General features: G+C 46.2%; 1 protein-coding gene across 1 annotated transcript in view; it reads left to right on the forward strand.

Annotated features, from left to right (window-relative positions):
• BRINP1 (BMP/retinoic acid inducible neural specific 1) overlaps window positions 1-24,235 on the forward strand; it is a 92,287-nt gene that overhangs the window by 14,084 nt on the left and 53,968 nt on the right. The window contains exon 2 of the mRNA XM_021551379.3: window positions 16,576-16,843. Coding sequence (XP_021407054.1) covers window positions 16,626-16,843 — 218 coding nt within the window. The 5' untranslated portion in view covers window positions 16,576-16,625. The remainder of the gene's footprint in view (window positions 1-16,575; window positions 16,844-24,235) is intronic.

Raw genomic sequence — 24,235 nt, forward strand, 5'->3', positions numbered from 1 at the left:
GAAGCTTGTTTCCTCCTCCTGGAGAAACTCCAAGAGCGAACTAATACAGGGAGCTGAGATCTTTGGCAATGTGGAAACATCCAGAGATGTTTAGATGCTCAATTCCTACACACATACCCAATTTATTTTAAATCATTTGCACGCAGGGAGCTGAGCAGGTGCTGCTTCCCTAAATATCCCCAGGACCAAGAATGCTGTGAGCAGGGTCCTGTGCTGGAGAAACCAGGCACAGACACTGCCTGAGGAGCAGGATGCCTGAACAGGTTGTGCCTATCCTGTTTTGTTTTTGTTTTTGTTTTTGTTTTTTGTTTGTTTGGTTTTTTTAAATTTTTTTGTGGGTTCTTTTTTTGGTTGTGGTTTTATTTATTTATTTATTTATTTGGCTTAATGTCACAGGCACTTGGGCATCACATCTTCCAATTTTCTGTAAGGGCTTTGTGCCTGTTTGGTTCTGCGGTGATTAAAAAAAAAAAAAAAAAAAGAAAGCTAGGAGAAGTGAAAAGGAAGAATTCAGAGAAATAGAGGGTGAAAACGGATGGTGTCACCGTCTCAAAATAAACCAGCAGCATATGGCAATTTCTAATGGAAAAAGTAAATTCACTCTCAGATTATTTCCTGGAAACTTTTCACTCATTTTTGATACAGGGCTTTGCTCATCTATTTTGCTGTAAATCTAATTATTTCATTTTAAGTTCTCTGTTGAATGCAGGTTTAGACTAGAAGACAGCAAAGGACTCTGAAAGTCGTCAGCTTAAGGAACTCAGAGAAACTCAGCCTTGCTGAGATTCCTCATGTTGTTATGAAGATCTGACAGTTATTGGAATTCCTAGTAGGAATAGGTGAATAATGATTTCTCTTTTTTTAATTTTTTTTTCATCAGTTTAGTTCTGGAAGAAAAAATGAAGGAAAAAAATTACTTTTAGGTATTTAAATATAATTAGAGTGGCAGGGGAAGAATGAAAAGATTTTATATTTGAGACTAAAAGGAAAAGACAGTAGAAAATAATTTAAAAACTTGAATTTTGTATAAATGAATAACTTTTTTTTTCGTAACTGTGTTATTTCACTTTTGGTTGGCTTTGGTTTTTAAACATTTCCTTCTAGATCCACTTTATAGACACCTTATCATGAAGCATTTACATTAAGAAATAATGCAGTCATGTACTTTGATTATTTTAATTTTTTCCCATCCCACTTTTTGACAGTAACTATCTAATGAATTCAATCTGAATTAATAAACATTGGCAGGCAATCCCCAAGCACTTTTCTGAGCCTAATTTTAGGATGTGTTAAAAACAATGTCTCGCATCCTTTAGTGCCTATGATTGCAGTTTCCTTTTTGCTGCACACAGTTAAAGACAATTCCTACCTCAAATAACAGATACTCAAAGGGTCCAGAGTGATGGGAGATAAAAGGCGAAAATAAAAAGATCTCTCTGAAATCAAAGTAAATCAGGAGCAGAGCTATAGAGAGAAGAGTATGGTCTTGACTTCATTCCCTGCTTTCTCACCAGCCTGGGGATTAATTATAAATCTCTTTCTCACCCATTAGATTTGCCTCATACTCCTTCTACTCCTGCACTTTCTCATTCACACCTTCAAGTCTTTGCTACTTTTCCTTTAATCCAACTTTCCTGCCTCTCCAATTTCTGCACGCTTTCCTCTTTTCTGCTGTGCTCCTCCTGGAGAGGATTGCTAACGAAGTGGCAAGTGTTAATAACATGTCTTGGCTGTGCCTGCTGCCATGGAGAAAGGAGGAGCAAGGTGGGTGAAGGAAAGCTGCAGAGAAGGAGGAATGGGATGATCCAAACAGATTTCAGACCCTGGACGAAGGTGCAGGAAGGCAGAGGAAGCCCCTGCACGCTCAGAAATCACATTGCAGTGGGAGCAGAGTCTGAACTGAATGTCTCAGGAGGAGAAATCAACCTGTATGCAAGGTGGGACTTGTCTCCTTGGGGATACAGGGGCCAAAGCAGAGATTCCAGGACTGGGAGGTGTGTAGGATCCAGCAGACCCCTGCCCTGTGCTGTGACAGGAGCTCAGACCAGGGCATCCTGCACTTGATCTGGGTTTGGGCACAGGGACGTGGGGCACTGGAGGAACACCAGCTGTGGATGTGCACATCCAGTGAGGCAGGGGTGATCCAGTGAGACAGGGGGATGGTGTTCCCTGTGCTGGCAGGGCTCCCACAGCCACCTGCTCTGAGCCACAGGGACTCACCTGAGCCCAGGGTGTCACCACACCCCTGCCAGCATCCTGCAGCATCTCCTGTTGTCACTGCAGCCTCTGCTTGTGGTGCCTGGGAAAATCTGGGCAGAAGCTGTGGCTTTAGGGGACTGAAGTCTTTAAAGGGAGAGCCCCTGTTTTGGGACAGGCTAAGCCCACAACAGCTGGTGGGGACAAACTGTGCTGGTCCTATGGGAGTAAAGATGCTGTCTAGTCTGCAGAAGGAGGGACAAAACAAAGGTGTAAATTAGAGGGAAGCTTCCTTGAGCTGCTCTGGTCTGAGAATATTATACCAGGGATAAAATGTCCAAGAATAGCTGTCTGTCATGGTAAACAGTCACATAAGCCATGATAGATAACTTCAGGCTATGTCTTCGTGAACTCAGCAGACTCTAAATACTCTTCTTTCTTTGGAAACTCCTTCCCAACACCTTTGATTTCACAGGGATAAGCCAGCTGTATTCTTATTCTGCATTTAATTTAACACTCATACAAAATTATGTATCTAGCCAGCTATTTATTATCTAATTCGATGTCTGCAGTTGAGGAAAACCTATTTATCCTTTTCCACAGCAGTGTCTCTTTCTCTGGCAGCTCTGACTAGCTGCTAGGTGCCCTGGGGAATGTCAAGGCAGAATTAATTAATCATGACCAGCCATGGAGGTGTTTTCCAGATTTGGATTTGGCCAGCTGATTGCACAGGATCTTTCTGGGAGTCAGCCTGTTGAAGACACAAATGTGACACTTGGTCTGGATTGCTTTCAAAGTCACTTTGGGAAGCTGCAGAGGCGTGCAGGGTCCATCCAGGGTGAGGAGCTCTAGCAGGAGGATGTGTGCAGGCTGGTGGAGGGGACTGCTCACCCCCTTTGGCAGGACACCATGCCAAGGAAACTTTGAAGTACCACTCAGCACGTTCTGTCCTTCCCCCAGCCCACAAAGGTGTGAATCTCTCAGCATTCCCGTGGAAGCCTTGCAGGCATTCATTCTGAATGTCTCCCTTGGAGCAGGAGGAGCTGTGATGGCACCTGGCACTTGCCAAACTGGAAGTCACCCCTCGGCCTGCCCACGAGTGATGGCAACGCCGGCCAACTGCACAGGCTGGGCTGAAACTGCAGTGTTTGTTTTACAAATAGCTCTCAATTCCTCCAGACCTTTTGCCTCCCTTTGTAGAGCCTGGTTGAGCATGTGCTGTTCTTCCTGGTCAGTGATCTCCTCCTGGCACTGAGGAAAGGTCAAGTGTCCGTGCCAATTCTTTTGGATCTGTCAGCAGCCCTCAGACCCTGTGGCGATGAAGGGCTCACTGTGATTTGCAGTGTCTGGCACGGATGGGCAATATCTCCCTGCAGGAGCATTCCTCCTTTCCAAAGACACTCCGCAGTGTAACTTGGAGTAAGGAAGCATTCCCCTCAAGGACTCTTCCAGGGGGTAACTCCATGCTCAGCTGTGCAGTTGCTGTCAGAGGGATGGGGCTCCAATGCTACAGATGTGCTGGTGACAAGGGGTAAGGTCAACTTTCAAGTGAATTATCCACAGTTTTCAAAATTGATCATCCTCAAACCTCCTTTCCTGCCTTTGACTTGTTCCATTGTTGCCTGACACAGAGACAAATTGAGGCACTTTGCTGCTTCCCCACCCCAGAGATGAGGCCACAAGCACAGAAACGTCAGCTGGGATGGGATGGAGCCATTTGTGGGGCAGGGAGGTGGAAACATCAGCTTTTAATGGAAGTCTCAGACTGCAGCAGTGCTCACTATTAGCCAGGAGCTGTAATCCATAGTGACAGGCCAGCTGGAGCACGAGGACACTTCCAGGCAGATCTGCATTCAGAGGTGCACTCCCAGCAGCTGCGTGGGAGAATTCAGATTTCCAGGTATGTCCTGCTCAGAGGAAAAGCAGGCAAAAAAGCCCCTCTTCCACTGTATGTAGATCTCCAAAAGTTGGGGACGCTTCTTTTTATTCCCACTGCACAAACACAGTCCTCCCTGGGAGAGGTGATGAGGGCTGATCCCTCTCTGCCAGGGTCCTTCCTGCAGAAGGAGCAGCCCCTAGAGTGTCTTGGGACTTCTTTATCCCTGCGGAAAGGGAGGAGAGGGAAGGAGAAAAGTCGTGCATGGCCATGCTCTGCTCTCTCTCCATCCCCAAGCCACACAGGAGTTTATTCAATAGGAAACTATTTTAAGACAAAGTTATTTGCTGACAGTATATCCTATAAAATAAACAAATTAAATTCTAATTCATTTCTCTATTGAAAATTGTGGTGACAAGAAAATCCATTAATAAGCTATCATTGTTTATCTTCAACTCCCTAAAGTCTCTCAGTCCGATTCTGGGAAAACTTATCTAGTTTTCCTGCTCTCTGACCAGGCTGTTACATCCACATGTGATAAACATTTTTTGAGTGATTATTTTCCTGTTGAGTTATCCTTTAACCCTTTTGGATGAAGGGCACCCAGAACTGCCTCCCCACGTTCAAAATGGGCTCTGTGTCCCCCACAGCGCTGCCTCTGTCTCTCACCCAGCCTGTGGCTGCCCAGGGGACCTTGGGGACATTTTCCTCCTGCAATGAGGAATGGATGGAGTTCCCTTGTTGCAGGCTCAGCTCCTCACCCTCCCTTTTGCCTCTTGCTTTGCTTTTCCTTTCAACCCACTTTTCCCACCACCTGCACAGACACAGCAGCAGAAATTCACAGGGAGTGATTCCTCTCTGCTACGTGCAGGGAAGCAGAAATGTGGTTTCAAACAAGCAATAAAAAAAAAAAAAATGAAATCAGGTAGACTTCCAAGAAGGAGGTGGAATACATCTTTTAAAAGTACGTAAGTGGTTTGGAAGACAGAGGTCCCAGGAGGTCAGTGGTATTCAGACTTTTAAATCCCTGATGCTCATGAAAACATTGCATACAAGTTCCACTCTGGGAAAAATCTGCATTTTTTTTTTTTTTTTTTTTTTTTTTTTTTTTTTTTTTTTTCCTTTAACAAGTGGATGAGTTGGTTTTCTGGTGTGCAGAAGGGAGAGGAGCTGTACTTTGCTGTCATTGAGCTGACAGAGTTGCTTGGAAAATGGGCAATTTCCTTGGGAAATCCTTGCCTTTTGATATGTGGTGTTTTTTAATAAACTTCAATGTGAAGGAGAACCATGATCCCAAAAGGCTCTTATGACCTAAAAATTTAAAAGCAATAATAATTTCAGATCATTGATATCTTCTGTTCCTTAGTGCTGAAGCACTAAGATGCTGTGGGAAATATTTAGCATTGTACGATAATACATAAAATAAACATCTTTATGCAATTTATAATACATTCTAAACATATATCAATACAATGCACAATATGTAAAAATGTCAAAACAAATTAATTGAAACAACACAAAAATAATGTGTTTATTTCCTCAAAATTAAACACTTCAATATGACTGAAATGAAGAGAGAAAATCAAACTGATTTGTTTTGACACTTTAAACGTGAAAAAAGTTTGCCAAAATTGACGTTCCCATGCAACGTTTCGGTTTTGAGGGAACCGCGTTTTCCTGCGAAAAACTGTTCTGTCAAAATTTTTTGACCAGCTCCACTTACAGTCTATCTAAACAGACAAGCATCACAGCCAAGACTCCCAAACGCTCCAGGTGGTCAGGAGATGGATTAAGCGCAGAGCAGAACAGTCTCAGAGAAGGAAATAAATAAAGCTCACAGCTCGAGGTGGCCTCGAATGTGGGTAACAAAAGCTGAAATGCTTGAGATGTTCAGACCTGAATGGTGTTGAACTTTAATCCCAGAAAGGACTCAATTCCTCCAGTTTTTAATTTTTTTTGGCATAGCTGTATTGCAGAGCTGGTGCACTGATGGGAGAGGGTGTTTGTGATGCCAGTGCAGATCCTCAGGATCCTCTGAGATTTTATAGTTCTTGGCTTTGGTTGGAGTCAGGCTGGTACCAGCCTTCTGTGCTTGACAGATAATACTGCTAAGGATGAGATGGCTTTATTTTCCACACATCCTTCTGTCCCAGTGGAAATCCCAGTCTTGGGGCTTGGGGAATAGGTGGAAATGCAGTGCTGCAGGTGGATTGGCTCTGGGATTCAGGGCTGCTGAGAACAGCTTTGGGTAGGAGTTCTCCCACCTTCATGATACACAGATTTTAAATCTTCTCATTATATAAATGCAGTTCCAGGTTAATGTGAGTTTCTAATTTAATACACTGCTCCAAATTAAGAGTTAATATGGTATTTGATTATCTTTTTGCAATGAGATCCAACCCAAGGCTCATTGACTTCTATAGACTTTGCAGGAGAACCTGCAATGGCAGAGCCTGAGCTCCAGATTTCTGACTTCTGCTGCAGAAGCTGCCCATGAAATGCTGTTATTTGGGGCTAATACTCATTCCAGCTCACATTTCTAGCCTGAATTGAAGCTCAGTGCATCTAACTTCTCCTCTGTGGGGTGGCTGTGCTGCAGAAGGGGCTGACCCTGGGTGTTCCAGCCTCAGAGCAGTGCCCTGCATGCCTAGACCAGTGATTTGTGTCACTCACCTCTAAGTCATCCCGCAGGGAGCTGCAGGGATATGGAGCCCACATCAGGGACCAGCTGTGCCCACCCTGGCCCTGCCTGCAGCTCTGTTCCCCCACAGAAGCCTGAGCCATGCCATCCTCAAGAGGTCCCACCCTGCTTCCATCCAGAGTGCCCTGGCAGGGGTCTGGGACCGTGGCAGGAACCAGGGGGGCTGAATGCTCAGAGAGTTTTATGGCCACTGCAAATTCCTCATCCACTCAGTGGGATAAGGAAGGTGGGGCTCCCCAAGGCTGGAATTTGCAAGTGGCAGCTCAGAGTCCCTTTTCTCTCCCCCCTTCAGCTGCCCCTGCCTCTCTTGGCTCCATCCAGCTGAGTGGTGGCGAAATGTGGTGCCCAGAGGAAGCTCCAGTGGTGCCTTTCATCCTGGCAGGCAGGCTGGCACTATCCAAACAGCAGGAGAAGGAATGGCCTGTGGATTTTAACCCCTTCTGCTCCTCCACTCTTAGAACACAATAACCCAGCTAAAGGCTAAGATCGTTTTAGAGGAACAAGACAAATGGGAAGATAAACCATTTGCAAAGATTAGGTAACCACAGCTTCTTTTGCTGAAAAAAGCAGTGATAGTTTGCATTTTTTCCAAGCCCTGTGGAGTGGGATCACTCCATGTGGAGCTGAGGTGACAAAGTCTCTTCCCAGGAATGAATTTTGGGGCAGAAATATTGCACAGACTGTCAGGTGTGGGATATGAGTTGACTTTCTTGGATTGAATATTACATTATCGCTCTCCAGAGGAGTTTTGGCATCACTTTTTTTCCTTCAGCCTCTCAGCTTACAGGTCCCAGTTGTTGCAATGGAATATGTTAGAAAGGCAAGACTGGCACCAGGATGGAGCAGTTGTGAAAGCAAAATTCAGGATTTCTGGACTCTGGCACAGGCCTCATTAAACTGAGCATTCAGATTACTCTTTCCTGAAGTTCCAGTAAAAAATGAAGGGAATAGTATGATTTTTGTTCATTTTATTCACTTTATTCTGTCTGGTTTGCAGGTGTTTCTTTTTCCAAATTGCAAGAAAAGTATTAAATGAATTTGGATATTTCCTCTTGTGCATGAATTACAAAATCTATTTCGACTCAGTCAAAACACGCAGCTTAAGAAAACACTTGATTTTGATTTTGAATGTATGTTACTCAACATGTAATGAAAAACAAAACACAATCTTGAACCGATCCCTTCCAAACGGAACACTCAAAACATTCTGTTCCAAAGAAAAGCTGACTTTATCAAAATGCCTTTTTTTTCCCCCTTAAATCAACAAATTTCTACAAAGTGTTTTGCCTCGGATGAATTGGCATTTTCTTGACATGAAATGAGCAATCCAAAATAATTCTAAGCAGCTCTGTGGCAAGTCCCAGCTAATTCTGGAATAGTAGCATGAAGGTGCGTGGGAAGGGTACTGCAAGGAGACCTAGCACTGAGCTCAGACAGAAGAGATTTGGGTTGAATTCCTGAAGCAGTTATAAAATGAGCTGGGACAAGCCATTAATCTAGCCTGTGTCTCAATTCCCACCCTGCTGAATGGAAAAAAGCAGCATCTCCCCATCTCCTAAAGCTACTGCAAGGATAAAAATCTATTAACACTTGTAAGATTACTGGACTTTGAGATCAGGTGTATAAATACTGTGCAAGACAGAAGATAGAGCTGCATTTTTGTGTAACTTGGAAAGAAATTATGGGGAAGTGGACTCACTAGGACAATACTTTAATGATAGTAGGAATAATTTCAAGTTCAGGGCAGTGCTTAATAGAAATCACTGCTCAACACCCGCCATATTTTTTTTTTTAATAAGCAGCTCAGAAAAGTGCAATTTATCATTATTATTATTATCATCTACATTCATTCTATCTCTGCCACTTCACAAATGAGAGGAGTTCCTCACAAACATCTCCAAAAGCGAGCTCATTATCCAGTCTCCCTATTTTTAACTCTCATTTGTGACAATAGCTATCAAACTCTTGCCAACAGTTGGGCTGCTGGTGTGCTGACACCGCTGCTCCTCAGCCCGCTGAGCGGGATTAGCTCACTGTTCCCTCGCCTTCCCCCATCTGTCCCCGGCCATCTGCTCTCCCTGCTCTCCTGAATAGATTCTGAGCTTTGTGGGGCATGGACCGCCTTGCTGGTTGCTGTCTGTGCAGCACCCACTGTTCCAGTCTTGGATTCAGCAGGATGGGCTTCAGCGCCGTGGAATTGTGGAATGTCTTGAGTGGGAAGGGACTCTCAAGGACCAAATTCCAGCTCCTGCCCAGGACACCCAACCAACCCCACCCTGGGCATCCCTGGCAGCGCTGGCCAAAGGCTCCTGGAGCTCTGGCAGCCTCGGGGCCGTGCCCATTCCCTGGGCAGCCTGGGCAGTGCCAGCACCTCTGGGGGAAGAACCTTTCCTGCTCTCCAGCCTGAGCTGCCCTGGCCCAGCTCCAGCCGTGCCCTCCAATCCCTTCACTGGCCACAGAGAGAAGAGATTGGTGCTTCCCCTTCCACCTCCCCTTGTGAGGAACCTAAATGCCACAACTTCTCCCGAGTCCCCTCCAGTCTGGAGAAACCTCAGCAGCCCCTCCTATGGCTTCTCCTCTAGACCCTTCCCCATCCTCATGACCCTGTGACACTTCACAAACCTGTCCCATGTACACGTGTACAGCAGTTAATTTTAATTATTTTATCAACCTATGGAGCACTATGAGAAGGATCTTTCCACACAGAGCCCTGACCCAAGTGCTTGTGGCGCCTGGAACTCAGAGCAGTGACTTTGGCACCTTGGCCAGTAGATTTATGATCAGGACTTTTGGGGTTTTACTCCCTCTGTCCAGCACCACCTGCTTTTGTGACTTGGTGGAGTCACCTACTACTCTTGCTTTGTTTGAAGCCACCTCTCATCCTCCTCATCATCACACCAGGAGTTTATAATTAGCTGAAGTGTGGGGACAAATGACCTGAGAGCAGGTAAAGAGCTTTTATCATTACAATTTTTGCCTCCTTACAGGCAGGGAGTAATTGGAGTTTCTGCACAAAAACTGCTCCCTTTAGGCTTCTGCTTGAACTGCATTAATACAAGAGGGTTTGTGGGGTGGTTTTGGTTCACGGAATATTCTGACTAGTTGTAAGCAAAGTGTTGATAAAATGAAAATAAGAAAAAAATCTTTTCTCCTACAAGTCATTTTGGGTCAAAAGTGATATTTTTATCACTTTTCCATCTTTAGGGGATGGAAAGACAAATCAAAAGGAGAAAAGTAGTTTCAAATAGAGACTTGGAAACCCCTTGGAGCTCTCACAACCCAAACACTGATATTTCCCAATCATTATTCTTTTCAACATGAGCAATTTGGCAAAAATAAAGTGAATTTGTGGACTTTGTTGATATTTTTGGAGAGGTATTTCTCATCTTCTCTCCTTGCCTTTCCTCACCCAAAATATTTCAGCTGATGAATATCCTGCAGGTCTAACCACTCATGCATATTTAAAACTGGAGTGGTTAAAGAATAATGCAAATTTAGACACTGATCAGAGCAGAATTACTGAGATTTGGGGATGGATTAGCCAATCACTCCCTGAAACAGTGAAATCCCGTTTCCCTAAAGAAACAGCTTTACAACCATTTGGGATTTTACGGTGTTGTATGCCACAGTCACCCAGAGAGTCAGAGCCACTGCTGAGTTGCAGCTCCAGCCCTGGCTCAGTCAGATACCAGTGTCTGCAGTCTGAGCTATAAAGACATCTAGGTCAGAGGTGCCCAAATTCTGTTTTCCCAGATCTCAGGTTCATCCATGGCAGTTCACATGACTTAAACCCTGACAGATTGGCTTCCCTTTCCATCCACATTGCCTGAATTCCTCTGGCCCTGACAGAGGAAAGGTGTCCCCAGCTTGGCTGGGTTGCTGGGCAGGGTTTCCAAAGGACAAGCAAGGTTGGTCCTGGCTGTTGTCTTTCCAATATTTTCATGGCCATCTCTCAGTTAGGGGCAGGACAGAAATGTTACTGCTCCACAAGTCAAATCCTAAAGGTGTGGGGTAGCAGTTTGCTGTCCAGGAATCTGAGTGCACAAACTCAAAGCAGGCATAGCTGAATAAAAGGTAGAGCAGCAGCACATCCTGTATTTAAAATTAAGGGTACACTTAATCTGTTCTCTGAAATGAGGTCAGACATTTGTCACTTTCCAGGGTTGAGCTCTAAACTAACATAAGCTGTTTCATCTCTCCCCTGACACTTCAGTCTCTTACTAATTTATCAGCATCCTAAAGCTGTGTGTGAAGTTGCTGAAGAGCAGAACTGTTTCAGATACAAATAGCAATTGTTAGCCTCTTCCCTCTGGTAAATGGCAGCAGGCAGAAACCTCTCTCAACCTGCCAAGAACCAAATGTGGGACACAAGGAAGAATTATTGGTGCATGAAGCTTAAAGAGATAGGGGACTTATTCCTGTACTGCAAATAATGTGTTCATTAATTTCTCTTTCCTGAGTCTGCATCTCTGATGGAAATAGTTCACAACAACGAGCATGGGAAAACAGAAGGGATGTGTGTGAGATCAATTTGGATCTAATAGAAGAGATAAATGAAAGGTACAGGGGTTAGGGGAAAGGTAGAAAATCCCAGGAGGCAGAGGAGTGTTCACAGCAAGCGATGGAGAGTCAGAGCACCTGCATCCTGTCTGCCTGTTTGTAGCAGGGATCTGGGGCTGCACAGCCTCCCTTGGATGAAACAGACCTTGCAGTATAATTTTGTGCAAAATCTATCACTCTGAGCTCTCCCACTGTATAAAAATTACCTTTTAAGTGGCTAAGTAGACATCCAGCTCTATTCTTTTCTTCTTATTTCAAGAAACAATGGGAGTAACAGCACTTGCCTGCTTTACTAGAGTGCTGAGAGCTTTAATTAATGTCTCTAATTCAATTTGAACTCCTTGGATAAAAGGCACTGCCTCGTGACAGCGAAAGTATTGCTGAAAATAGAATATAATTAACACACAGATATCAATCACAAAGAAATTAAGTGTACATTCAAATACAACTTGCACTTTACAGAAAATACTTGCCTATTTTTCCTCCAAGAATCCTGAAGACTCATAAGATAAGGAGCATTTAATGTTCCAGGCTGGATTGGTATTAGAAAAAAGGCATCTTAAGCCACATGACAAACTCCAAGGGATTCTAAGAGTGATCTCCATGTGCACTGGGGGATGTGCTTCCATGCTGGATGGTGCTGGAAAATGACTGTACCATGACTCAGAGTCAGCAACATCCAACATTTTCTTCTCCCACTGCTTGTTTGCTCTGAACCAGAGCCATGTCCTGGCTCACCCACGGATCATGTTTATTAACAGATGTGATGATTGCATGATGGTGTTTGTTGACATGAGCCAGAAGGACCCAGCTCACTCACTCACTGCTCTGCTGTGCTTCTCTTCCTTGTGGCAATGGCCTTTGGAGCTGGGCTTTGTTTACTGCTGCACTGCAAGCTGGCTGAAATGGTTGTTGTTCCCTGCAGGACAGAAACACCTTGGGAACCACATGGGCAGCAGGTTTGGGTTTTGGGAGGAACTATGTGGGAATCCAGGGCTTCCCTCTGGCTGCCCTGGCAGGTCTGGGACCCTGGCAGGGGTCAGGAACCCCCTGGACAGAGCCCCCAGAGACACTGGCTGTGATCTCTGGCCATGGAAAAGAGTTTTCAGTCTTACAGGATGAATTTCAAGCTCTGAGTGTTTGATATGAGTAACAATTAAGTGTGGCACGGGTGCAAAAGTAAAATTTTAGGATTCTAGATTAGGGGTCCAAAGGGGACAAGATGGAGGAAATTGGGTGTGTCTTGTCCTTTTTCTCCTTCTTCATGCCCTCCATGTCTCACTGTGGTGTTGGCATTTTTCTGTTGGTTCAGGCTGGGGACACACTGTCCAACGTAGGTGACAGATATTGGCACGTTATTGTAAATGCAGCCCAGGGAGTTTCTGGTATTTAATGTTTGTCACATCCCACTGAGGGCAGAGCCCCACACGCTGCCCTGCAGGACAGAGCTGGGCAGGGCAGCAGAACATGTGAGAGATAAACAGAATAAACAACCTGGAAACCAGCACAGACCAATTATGGCTTCTGCTTTGGCAGCGGGGCTGACAGACAGAGACTTTCTACAATCTCAGAATCATCAATAGCTCAGATTCTGACAGTACTACAGCCCAATTCTGGCCTCTCCAACAAGTTCATGGTCTAAACAGTCACAAAAATCCCACTGTGACTCCATGCTGATAATTGGAAAATGAGGCCAAGACCCCACATGTAAGGGCACTGCCCAAGGTTATAGGGGGAGTCTGGAGCAGGGTTGAGCAAAACACTGGATTCCTGGATCAAAACTCAGTGTCTGGCTCCCCCAGGGCTACTCTTTAGTCCACAGATTGTTTCTGTGCCAGATTTAGCTCTTAGCTAGCCTTGGGTCTCCCACCCAAGGGCCCTAGACTTGGAGGCTTCCTCTTCCCTGCCTCTTCCCTGGTTCCTTTTGCCAAATCCACAGAACATATTTCACATCAGTGTAGCCCCATAAAGATACCTGAAAAATTAATTTCTGATTGAAGCTTGTTAGAGGTAGATTGAATGCACCTCACAATATTGTCTTAGACACGAGATAGTCCCACTTTAGTAGGCTTTGTAGCTTCCATGGGGACCAGCCCTGTGGAGTGGATTAAACTTTAATGTGAAACAACATCTCTACAGCAGCTACAGGGGGGAAAAAGATACTACTAAAAAATTAAAGTTGATGGTGTGATAGTAGTCTGGACCCAGTTGTGCTCCACCATCCTCCATTGCCTCAGGCACCATTCCCTGCTCTCAGAACTGATCCAGGCAGCTTCCAGGCTGGAGATGTGATCATTTCTTCAGTGGTCCCAAGGCATCTTCTCCCCATATCTTACCTCCTGGATAAGAACATCACAGCCCCAATCGTCCTGACTCCAACTGTGCCCCAAAGGAAAGGAAGGGAAGATGAAGAGTTGTGTGTGGGGAATTAGGGACTATCTCCTCTGCTGATGTTTCCCCAGTGTATGATATTCACATGTAGGAAGACAAACTGGGATTTCTCTGAGGCCCATTTTGTTTGGCTCTTCTCATATTTCAGTTCTCACTTGCACTGTGCTGGAAACTGGAGGGGGGCTGTCCCTCACTTGGCTACATAACAGCTCCCTTCCTCTCTCTGCAAGAGAAATCCAATAGACAGTGAAATATTTAAGGGAAAACTGATCCAGGCTGGCAGATGAGGGGAATAGCTATGGGTGAGTTTAATGAACAGCCAGCCAAGGAAGCTGGGACAACATGTACAGAGCAGCTGATTGTTGTCTGCACACCCAGCTCATGGCAAATACGCTGAGTTTGCAGCTGATGGGACAAGAGCAAACAGGCAGGGAAGGAACCTGGGTGGAGAAGCAGTAAAAATGCACTTCTGAATTGGAATTTGGAGGTGCTGAGGGTGGGATGTAGCTGGGAACATTCCCCAGAAATCACCTTGGGCTCATGAGTGAGTGGAAGCTGGGATGTTCTGTGGCCCACTTGGAATGTGTTCTGTTGCCCTCTGTGTGGGGCTAGAAACTCCCAAACTCTACTTTATCTTACAAGTAAGGTAAAGTAACTTTTGTAAGGTAAAGTAGAACCATTCTGTGTGTGATGTGAGAGACAACACGCTGATAACTGCCCTGTTCAGGGGTGAAATAGGAGTCAGTGGTGAAAGCTGTTGTTAAAAACATGTTTCCAGAAAAGGAACATCCTTCTCAGTCGGGAGCTGAAGGTACCACCAGATTTAATAACAGTAAATTCCATCCGCAATTAGAAATAAGTTTATGGGACCAACAGAAAAATCAAACTTTGGCTGACTTTCCCATACTTGATATTTTTTTCCCCCATTTCTTTCTGTAATGCAACAGCTGAGTGTCATCTTTCTGACTTACACAGCTTGGTTCTGTGGAGTGCTGCTGAGCTTGCTGCAGCTCCTGGAGCACATGCTGTGCCCACGTGCAGGCTCCCACTCCCTGGCACTCACAGAGGGCTCCTGAGCTGCCCAGCACATCCAGGGCTCCAACCCACCTGCACAGCAGCTCACACACTCGTTCCACGGGAGGCAGCCCTGCCATGCTCCAGGGAAAGCTCCTGGAGCAGAGGGATGGCCATGCTGACCACCAGCACCTCTGCTCTGTGGTCTGCTGCTCACACCAGCCAGCTCACACACAGTGCTGTGAGTGCAGGCACCTCTAGCACACCTCTCCTACACTCTTAGCAAAATCTTTTTTCTGGGAGTTACAAACTTTTAGAGTGCTTGTAGAGGACTCAGGCTGAAAACCAGAAAGTTTTCTGGAGATGTACAAAAAAGCCTGACATGAAATCTCACTGTGGCAAAGCTCTGAGTCGCCTCATTTCTCCTGCTTTTAAAAGTATCTGCAGTCTCTGTGTTTTACAGAAACAGGTGGGCATCACCTGTCCTGAGCACAGCTCGTGCTCCCAGAGTTGGGGGAGAAGCCTCAAGATCCCTGCCAGCCCACAGAGTTGGCACACCCTCCACAAAACCCAGAAGGCAGGAGCAGGAGCCAGTTGTGAGCATGGAGATGACTTTTTCCAAGCTGCTCCCAGGGACGAGGAGCACAACCCAACAGCAGCAGCTTAGGAGGAAGCAGGAGGGGACCATCCTGGGTGCGGGGTGACAGCTAAGCAGGCTCCTCACCTGCCACCTGGGGCATGGTGCCAGCAGTGCCACGGTGCCAGCAGTGCCACGGTGCCAGCAGCCTGGCTGGGAGGAGGATGAGCCAAGGGCTGAGATGCTGGGAATGGGAGTCAGGAGAGCAGGGCTCTCTTCCAGCTGTACCCATGGCTTGCTGTGTAACCTTTGGCAGGGCACCTTACCCCCTGATTGCCTTCCCACTCATCATATGTCTTGTCACATGCCTGGGACAGGAGCTGGCTTGGCACAGGGCTGTCCCCAGCCTCGCTTTGCTGCTCTCTCACTGTGGCAGTGAGAGTGTGCCCTGCCCCAGGTGCTGGGAAGGATCTCCCTGGCTGAATTCATGTCCAGCCTGTCACCCTGCAGAGCCTTGATATTGGGAAGAGCCTCGAGGTCCTTCCATAAGTGAAAGAGCAACAGACCCCATCCCCTGCCCCACACAAACCTCCCCAGCAGGAAAGCAGGGTGAGGACATTTTTATCTGTCAGAATTTGGCAGGATTTCATAGTTGTGTGTGTGTGTGTGTGCACCTCGTGTCTGTGTGTTCTCGTCGCCAAACCTGGGTAATTATTTTGTTTTATTTCTTTTTTTGGCAGCACTTGAAAGTAAGAGCTGGGTCTTTATAGATTGCTCAGGTTGCACAGAGTATGGATTACAGATCATCAGAGAGACATGAAAGCAGAAGACACGTTTCTCTGGCACAGCATTAAAGGGACAATAAAGGGGTAATTGTAGCCTAGGGTGCAGCCACCTCCCGTTCCTGGCCTTCACTCGCCTTTGCAGCACTGTGGAGAACTTCACGAGGGAAATGATGGACAAGCTGGGGTGAGGATGTCTCAGGTCAGGACCTGGTTATTTCAAAGGTGGTATATGCTCAGGAGGTTAAAGGTGCCACTTAAATACGTGAATAAAACACTGCCAAATACTCTAAGGTGTAACATAGGCAAACTGAAGTATTTTAAAACTTGATTTTCCACATCTGTTTCCACCCTGAGAGAAGGCTGTCAAAGGATCAGAGCATTTTTAATCTTTCTCTTTCTCTCCCTCCTCCCTCTGCTCCCTTCCATTTCTCTTTCTCTCTTTCTCCTTCCTCCTATCCCCTCTCTCTTCCAACAGGACTCCACAGAATGGAGCAAGAATGAGAGGAAAAAGGCAGACAGAAAAGCATGAACTGGAGGCTTGTTGAGTTCCTCTACCTCCTGTTTATATGGGACCATATACTCATACAGCCCTCCCACCAGGACCCAGCTGCTACCAACCAACATGTCTCCAAGGAGTTTGATTGGCTTATTTCAGACAGGGGGCCTTTCCACCACTCACGGAGCTACTTATCCTTTGTGGAAAGACATCGTCAAGGATTTACAACCAGATATAAAATATACAGGTATGTCAGCTCCCCGCGGCTTGGGTGGGTGTCGGGGTGCTGGGAGCTCTGCCAGCTCCCCTGGGCTGCAGGCTGGGAGTCAGTGGAGATGCAGCACTGTCCCTGTTCCACCTGGGAATGCTGCTTTGGCTCCCTCTGGCCCCCAGCTGGCAATGCAAATTGCTTCAAAGGCTGGGGTGGAGTGCTCTGATAGTGAGATGAAGGCGCTGCAGCGTGGTGGCAATGTGCACAGTGCAGAGCGAGATGAAAAGGAGCTGAGGGGGTGGGTGTTCTTCATTCCTGGTGACAGACAGTTCACAGGCAGGTTCCCAAGCAGCTTTTTCAAATCAATGGAGCTCTGGACAGCCCAAGCCCCTGTACCAAACTCGTACATGTGAACTGCCAGTAGCTGCAGGTTCACATAAAGATGTCACCACGCACGTCAGTGTGACAGTTCTCACACTGCTGTGTAGGAGCCTTGGCTGTGTGCTGCCTAACACAGATCTTGGAGGATTTATCTCCATGTATAAGTTGGACTTGGCCCAAGAACTGTGATCTTGATTTTAAAAACTTCAGAGAGTTAAAAAAACCTACAGAGAATAAGCAGAATTTGGATTTTATTTTGCCTTCTAGATTTTTAAGCCTTAGTTGTTGCTTGTTTCAAACTCTTCTTGCCAGCTGTGCTATCTAGAACCACACTTCTTCCTCCTCATTTTAATCTGAAAAGCAGGGGTGCTGTCCTATTGAAGCAGCAAGCACTTTGGAGTGAAGGGGAATAAGCCAGCAAGTGTCAGGAGATTTGTGCTGAAACCCAAAGAGACTGAAAAACTCTCCCAGCCACGTGTGCATTTACATAATTACATGGTCCTGTTGTGCTTCAGAAAGACACTTGCAAACACAGCCATGCAAAGTGGTGGGCAGGGAAATGCTGGGGAGCAGCCGTGGCACTGTGCACACGGAGCCATGGCCATGGGGAATCACAGGGAATCACCTGTGTGCAGGGACTGTTGACCCATGGGCACGGAGCCAGAGCCAGAGTAACAGAGATGTGTGAGGCATCAGCTCTGTGCAGGGAAGAAAAATTATTTGTTCTTGTCCTGCAGCCTGCAGGGAGTGCAGAACCTCCTCTCCTTGCAGCAGCAAGGGCAGGTTAAAAATATTGTCCCGGCTTGTCCTCTTCAAAACACCTCAGGGGGAAGACAGCCCCAAAACCTGAAAGCTGTGCTGCCTTGCTTCCACTGGTGAGGTCTCAGTGCACAGAGCAGCATAGAAAATGCCTTTTCCCAAAAGCCTTTTTCCCTGGCTGTGCTCTGCCCAGCTCCCCTCGTGCCCTGCCTGCCAACACACACCGTGACCCAGCCTGCAGATCCCTGCCCTGCTCCTCGCCCCTGGCACTGGCTCTGCCCTTTGCTAAAGAGCTGTGCAGCCTGGGATGCCAGCACGGAGGCTGCAGGGCTGGGGGCACAGAGCCACACGATGGATGTGTTCAGACATGGCTACGGACTGTCACTGTGGGTCAGGCCACAGATCCATCAAGCCTGGGATCCTGTCTCTGAGCATCACGGAGAGATGGGTCTGGAAGGACCTTGAGAGGTCATTTAATCCCTGCCTTTTCCCCAAGGCAGGCTCAGACATACCTGTGTCACATCTGACACAGGTTTGTGGGGAACCTGGAAGGTCTCTTGTGATGGAGGATTCACACCCTGAGCAGGCAGCCTGTGCCATGGCTGTGCCTCCTCCACTTTTATAAAGGAGCCAAAATCTTGTTTGCATGTGCAGTCTGTGATTTGTTGTTTTATCTGTCAGGGGGTAAGGAACAAATTCCCTTTTGGTTTGTAGGAAACTAACACGAATTTGAAGCCTTACATCAGTTCAGGATGAATTTTATGTATGGGAAGTGGAAAGGGATCTGTTTTCTGTGTTTCTGCTAAGTGTCGTTAAACCATTTATAAAAGACACATGGAGCAGGTGGAGAACACAGCACCCTTCTCCCAGCAAGGGAGAAAACAGGCATCAACATTCTGTGTGTATGAGAGGGGTCTTGCAGATAATGACCATGCTGGAGAAGTCACCATTCCCATAAGAAACTGGAAATAAGACCAAATCCAATGGAAATGGTTAAGGAGAGAGTTTAGAGAGGACTGCAAGAGTAATCAGTCATCTCATGGCCAAGCACCACGCACTGAGCTGAAGGAGGGAGCTGAGCTGAGTGTTTGGGGGATGCCCCCCATGTGTGGTGCTTGGAGCTGCTGGGGGCTGAGCACTTTGGGAATACAAGTCTGGGACAAACCTGCTCCCACCATGGTCAGCTGGGGAAGAGGGGAAAGCCTCACATGCTCCAGCAGAGCAGATGGAATGTGCTTCAGCAGAGCAGGTGGGAGTCTGGCTGGATGCTGGAGGGCTGTTTGTTTTTAATATCTGGCCCTGTTGTCAGAGCTGGTCACTTAAAAACTGAGGCCATGCATTTTTAAAGGGATATCAGACTCAGTCTGGCTATGGAGAATTAGTGGAGCCACAGCCAATTCTCGCAGTTAAGAGCTAGACTGTGCACACACTCTCCCAGAACATTCCGTTTTACTGAAACCCACAGGGGTAAAATCTCATTTTGTGGGCTCCTTAAATTGACTCCGAGAATCTCTAAGGCTGTTGGGATTTTGTCAACTGTTTAATTCCAGCATAGAAGCCGCTTTCCTACCAAAAGATGTCTCTCAATTGCTCTTTGCACTAGACTAGCCCAAGGGAGGCACATATCCTGCATTAAGGATATCAATCCTTTCCTTAGAAAAGCAGCTGATATGGAGCATGGGAATTTTCTGTGCAATCTTCTCCTTCAATGCCCCTTTCCTCCCATACTTTTTTAGGTTGGCTGGATTTTAGTTTGCTGCTCTGTCAGACAGTTCCTTGGGGCACTCGTGATTTTGCTGAGTGAGGTTTGACCCCTGCTCTTCTCCCAATGCTGATGGCAGCAGATCTCAAACCAGCCACAGTGACCAAGGGTTTGGAGAGGATGTAAAGTCACAGAGGACTTCACCCACCCCTAATTGAAACACTGTTGGCTGTTTAGTGGTGATTTCCCTGGTGTCCTGCTGTGTGGGGACATGGACACATCACATTAGGACTGTGTCATTTGCACTGGAAAACCACCAAGGCAAAGCCACCAGTGGTGCTAAGGGCAGCATAAGGCAAAATGCAGAATTTTCTCCTTTTTGCAGGTGATGCTAAAAAGGAAGGAACATAAAATCATGGAGGAATCCTCCTTCTATCACCACTGAATTCCAGAGCTTGTCAGCAGCAAGCTCAGGGCCTGTTGCAGTGTGCAGGGCTATTTTATATTCTGCATAAGCAGAATTGCTGTAGAACCTTAGAGCTGATGATATCTTTCATAGGAAGCCTGGATCCAGGTCTAGCATCCTGGCATGGACAGACAGTTCACTGTTACAGCCCCCAAAGTCTCGTTACCTCCTTCCACGCATTTCATTTCAGTGGATTTTAGGTCTCTTTCTTGTAAAACTTGGTTCACAGATTTTCCTGGCACCCTCAGTCAAGGCTTACACCTTGCATGTGGCATTAGGAGGACAGCAAGCAAAGGGGGAGATGTTTTATATTAAATCATGAACAGTAGCAGTGGATACAATTGCATTAGGGAAGCACATTAGTCAGCATTGATTCATACTAATAAGGGTGGTTTAGGGGGGCCTCTGGCAGGAAAATGCTGCTTTGATCATTATCTGTGCACACTGGTGCTAATGCAGATAGGATGGCAGATGCTGAGAGTGGTTTGTGGGATGTCTGAATATTCATTATCACCATCCTTGTTGTTATTCCTAGTCATGAGAGCCTGGGGTACGAGGTACTGCAGGAAGGCTGGAGAACAGATGAAGCTCAGCTTGGCTTTGGGACTGGGGTCCTGCTCAGACCAGAAAACATCCCTGTTACCACTGAACACTTAACAGCTTCAGCCCACTGCTTTGAAGTATGTTGTCATGTTGTCCTTTTTTTTTTTTTTTTTCCCTTCTCTCAGAAGTTATTTAGCTATAAGGCAAAGCAAAAAGTGGGCTGAGCACTGGAATACTCCATGCAAATTGCCAGGCAGAGGCATTGACAGGAATTTCCCTGACGATGCTGCTCAGTTGAAGCAAGTTCAACTGAAAAACAAAACAACTACGACAAAAAAGTCTCAAAAACAAACAGAAAACCAAACCAAACAAAAACCCCAAATGAATTAACAAAAAATAAACAACAACAAAAAAAAATCTTTCCTTAAAAGCAAAATAAAAGGCTTTGTTGTTCAGTGTCAGAGGTGGGAGGCAAAGAGGGACAGGGTGAGATGGGCTCATCCAGCTGAGCAGAGGCTGCCACTGACAGTTCTATGGAAAAGAGAGACAGGACACAAAGCCTTGGGAAGAGGAGCCTCAGGTAGAGTGGCAGAAAGCTGGCAGAGACAGGACCTGGATTTTTGCCCCAGGCTCGTGGTGTGGCTGTGGGTGAGCTCATTCTGCGTGCCCCAATTCCCTCCCCACCCCCTGAGAGAGGGAGATGAGGAGATGACAGCACTTGCCTGCTCTGCATTGCTGGGCAGACTTAATTAAAAGCTGCAAGATGTTTGGACATAAGGGACAGCAGCAATATAAAATGGATGATCACACGGGGCTGCAAGTGGAATGTGCATGTGCAGGAAGAAATGCGTATTTTCCATGCGTGGGAGTTTAATTCCATTTTCTGAAGTGACAGTGGGGACAGGGAAGTCTGGCTCTGTGTAAGAGAGCAGGGAAACCCTGGGGTATAAAAAGATCTGCTCACCTTGTAACTTCTGCAGTGGGACCAGTTAGAGGCTGCCTAATTTCATGAAACCTGCAAATAGAGAATCCTTCTGAGACCTCTGCCAGGTCTGCTTAAAATACACCAGCAGATTCAAAACTTAGTGGGGGAGGTGACACCAAAGCAGCCATCCCTCCCTCTGTAGAGTGACAGGACAGAGCCAATTCCTCCCAAACACTTGGTACAGAAGATTCCCAGACAGTTAAAAAGGAAAAGAAATGTTGGGAGTAACTGGCTGCACAAGCTGGACAGAAATTGTTTGGGATGCTGCCTGGGGGAAAAAAAGCTGATTTTTTTCCTCCTAAAATGTTGTTTCCTCAGGAGAACAGTGCAGGTTTAGGACAGGTCAGGGGAGAGGTGAGAGGTGTCTCCATCCTTGGTGGCTTTCAAGGCTTGGCAGGACAAAGCCTCATCTGATGTGCTCAAGAGCTGTCCTGCTTCAAGTGGGAGGCTGGATTAGGGACCCCTATGGTCCCATCTAACCAACATTTGTGTTATTTCTCTCTATCTGCAATTCAGAGTGGACACTAAACTGTGTGCTCATAAAGGGATTTGCACTGGTAAATGCATTCAGCCACACTAGAGATTTTTATTTAGTCCTAGAAAAGCCACAAATCTGAGCAGCTACGTGCTCCCTAAATGTGTCACTCCCTCAGTGGAGAGGAAGAGAAGGATCCTGAAGCCAGCATCTTTCCTGTGTACATAGAACAGGCTACAACAGACTTAGAAATGCATATGCTGTTCTGCTGCTTGAATTTTCCCTTAGAGGGGAAAAAAAAAAAATAAAGAAAGGAGGAAAAAAGATTGGTCTCACAAAACTGTCTCACAAAACTTTCAACGTTTTATGGCACCACAAATTAAAAACAATGAGCCAGATTCTCTGTGACATAAATACGTGAAACTGTTGACTTCAAGGTAAATTCACCAATTTATTGGCTGGAGAATGTGTTCCAGCACACCCAGCACTGCCCAGTGCACACACAGCCCCAGGGTTTGTATGGCTGCCTGCCCTGGCTGGGAGGACAACCAGCTTTTATAATTTCTGAGCAAAAGCAAAATGTGACTCTTACACCAGGCACCGGGCTTGGCCAAACTGGGCAGTGATTGTCAGGGTTTTATGGCTGGTTTTGTGTCAGAATCATGGATCACAGGATTGTTTTGGCTGGAAAAGTCTTTTGAGATCAAGTCCAGCCTGTGCCTGATGCCCACCTTGTCCCCAGCCCAGTGGGTGCCAATCCAGACCTTCCCTGGGCACCTCCAGGGTTGGGGGCTCCAAACCTCCCTGGGCAGCCCTGCCAAGGCCTGACCTCACTTTCCATAACAAAAATTCTTCCTGATGTCCTCCCCTGGCATAGCTTGAGGTAATTTCCTCTTGTCACTCCTGTAAGGGATCTGTAGAGAGCAAGAAGGTCTCTACAAATCCTGAGCCTCCTTTTCTCCAGGCTAAAGTTGACTCCAACCTACAGAAGTTTGGCCTTTCCTGACTGGAACTTCCAGGCAGATTTCATGCAAAATTCTGATTTCCAGAGCTGAGCAACTCACCTGGCAGAAAAACACTCTGACAGGTTAAAAAAAAAGGAAAGAAAAAAAGTAACGTTTTAACTAGATCACTTTCTGGTCTCATTCATTCTGTGGTCAGGGGGCAACAAAGGGACAGGATTGTGCAGATGGAGGCAGGAGGGTGACAGAGGGGACAGGTGAGGCTGCTCTTTCCAGCAGCAACGTGCATTAAAGTTCTTTTAAGGTGGTTGTGAAGTTGTTTTGGTTGTGCTAAGTTCTAGCACAGACAAAATCTTTTAGAGCTTCTTCCATCATCTTTTCTGGCCGTTGTTGTCTCCATTCCTCATTGGCTGTTTTTGTTGTCTCTTTATTGCATTGAATTTAATCTACTGGTCACTAGAGCAGTACAAAGAATTGATTTTGTGGTTCACTGGTTGTTCAGAACAGAAATAATATTAAAAATGGGTTGATATGAAATGGATGTTTGTTCAACTTTTCAGCAAAATGAAAAAAAATCGAAACATTTCATTTCAGGCCCAGTGAAAGTTTTAAGCCTTGCTGTTTATTTTCACTTTATTAATCCAGTGATTTTTTTTTCCCCTGCAATTTTTAAGGCGCTAAAGTTCATCTCAAGACATGAAGTCAAGTAGTGCCACTTCAAAAATGTCAGAAGAGGAACATTTTGATTTTGAGTGTATTGTGTTTATCTGTTTGTTCTTCAGTTTGATTTTGCAAGGAGTTTTTATAATCTTGAGTTAGGGAAAGACTGAAAAATAAAAAAAAAGACTGACTGTCCTGTTCACTCTGTGACTTTGAAATCTTGAAATTCCTTAGGGTCCAGCTTTGATTTTCCCTGGGTTCAGCATGTTAGGATAAAGAAAAAATGCAATAATAATTTCCCCAGTCTGGCTGGGCAAAGGAGTGAGAGGCAGGATGAGCAGCAGGAATGCAGCTGCGCCTGGGAAGGCTCCTGGTGCTTCCCAAACCCAGGCTGGGCGCTGTGACAGTGACAAACTGCACGGCACAGCTGCACTCACAGATCCTCTCTCACACAGCCTGGCAGGTTTTCAGTCCTGTTCCACTTGATTGGATGTC

Source organism: Lonchura striata, chromosome 22, assembly GCF_046129695.1.
Source record: "Lonchura striata isolate bLonStr1 chromosome 22, bLonStr1.mat, whole genome shotgun sequence".
NCBI classification, from domain to species: domain Eukaryota; kingdom Metazoa; phylum Chordata; class Aves; order Passeriformes; family Estrildidae; genus Lonchura; species Lonchura striata.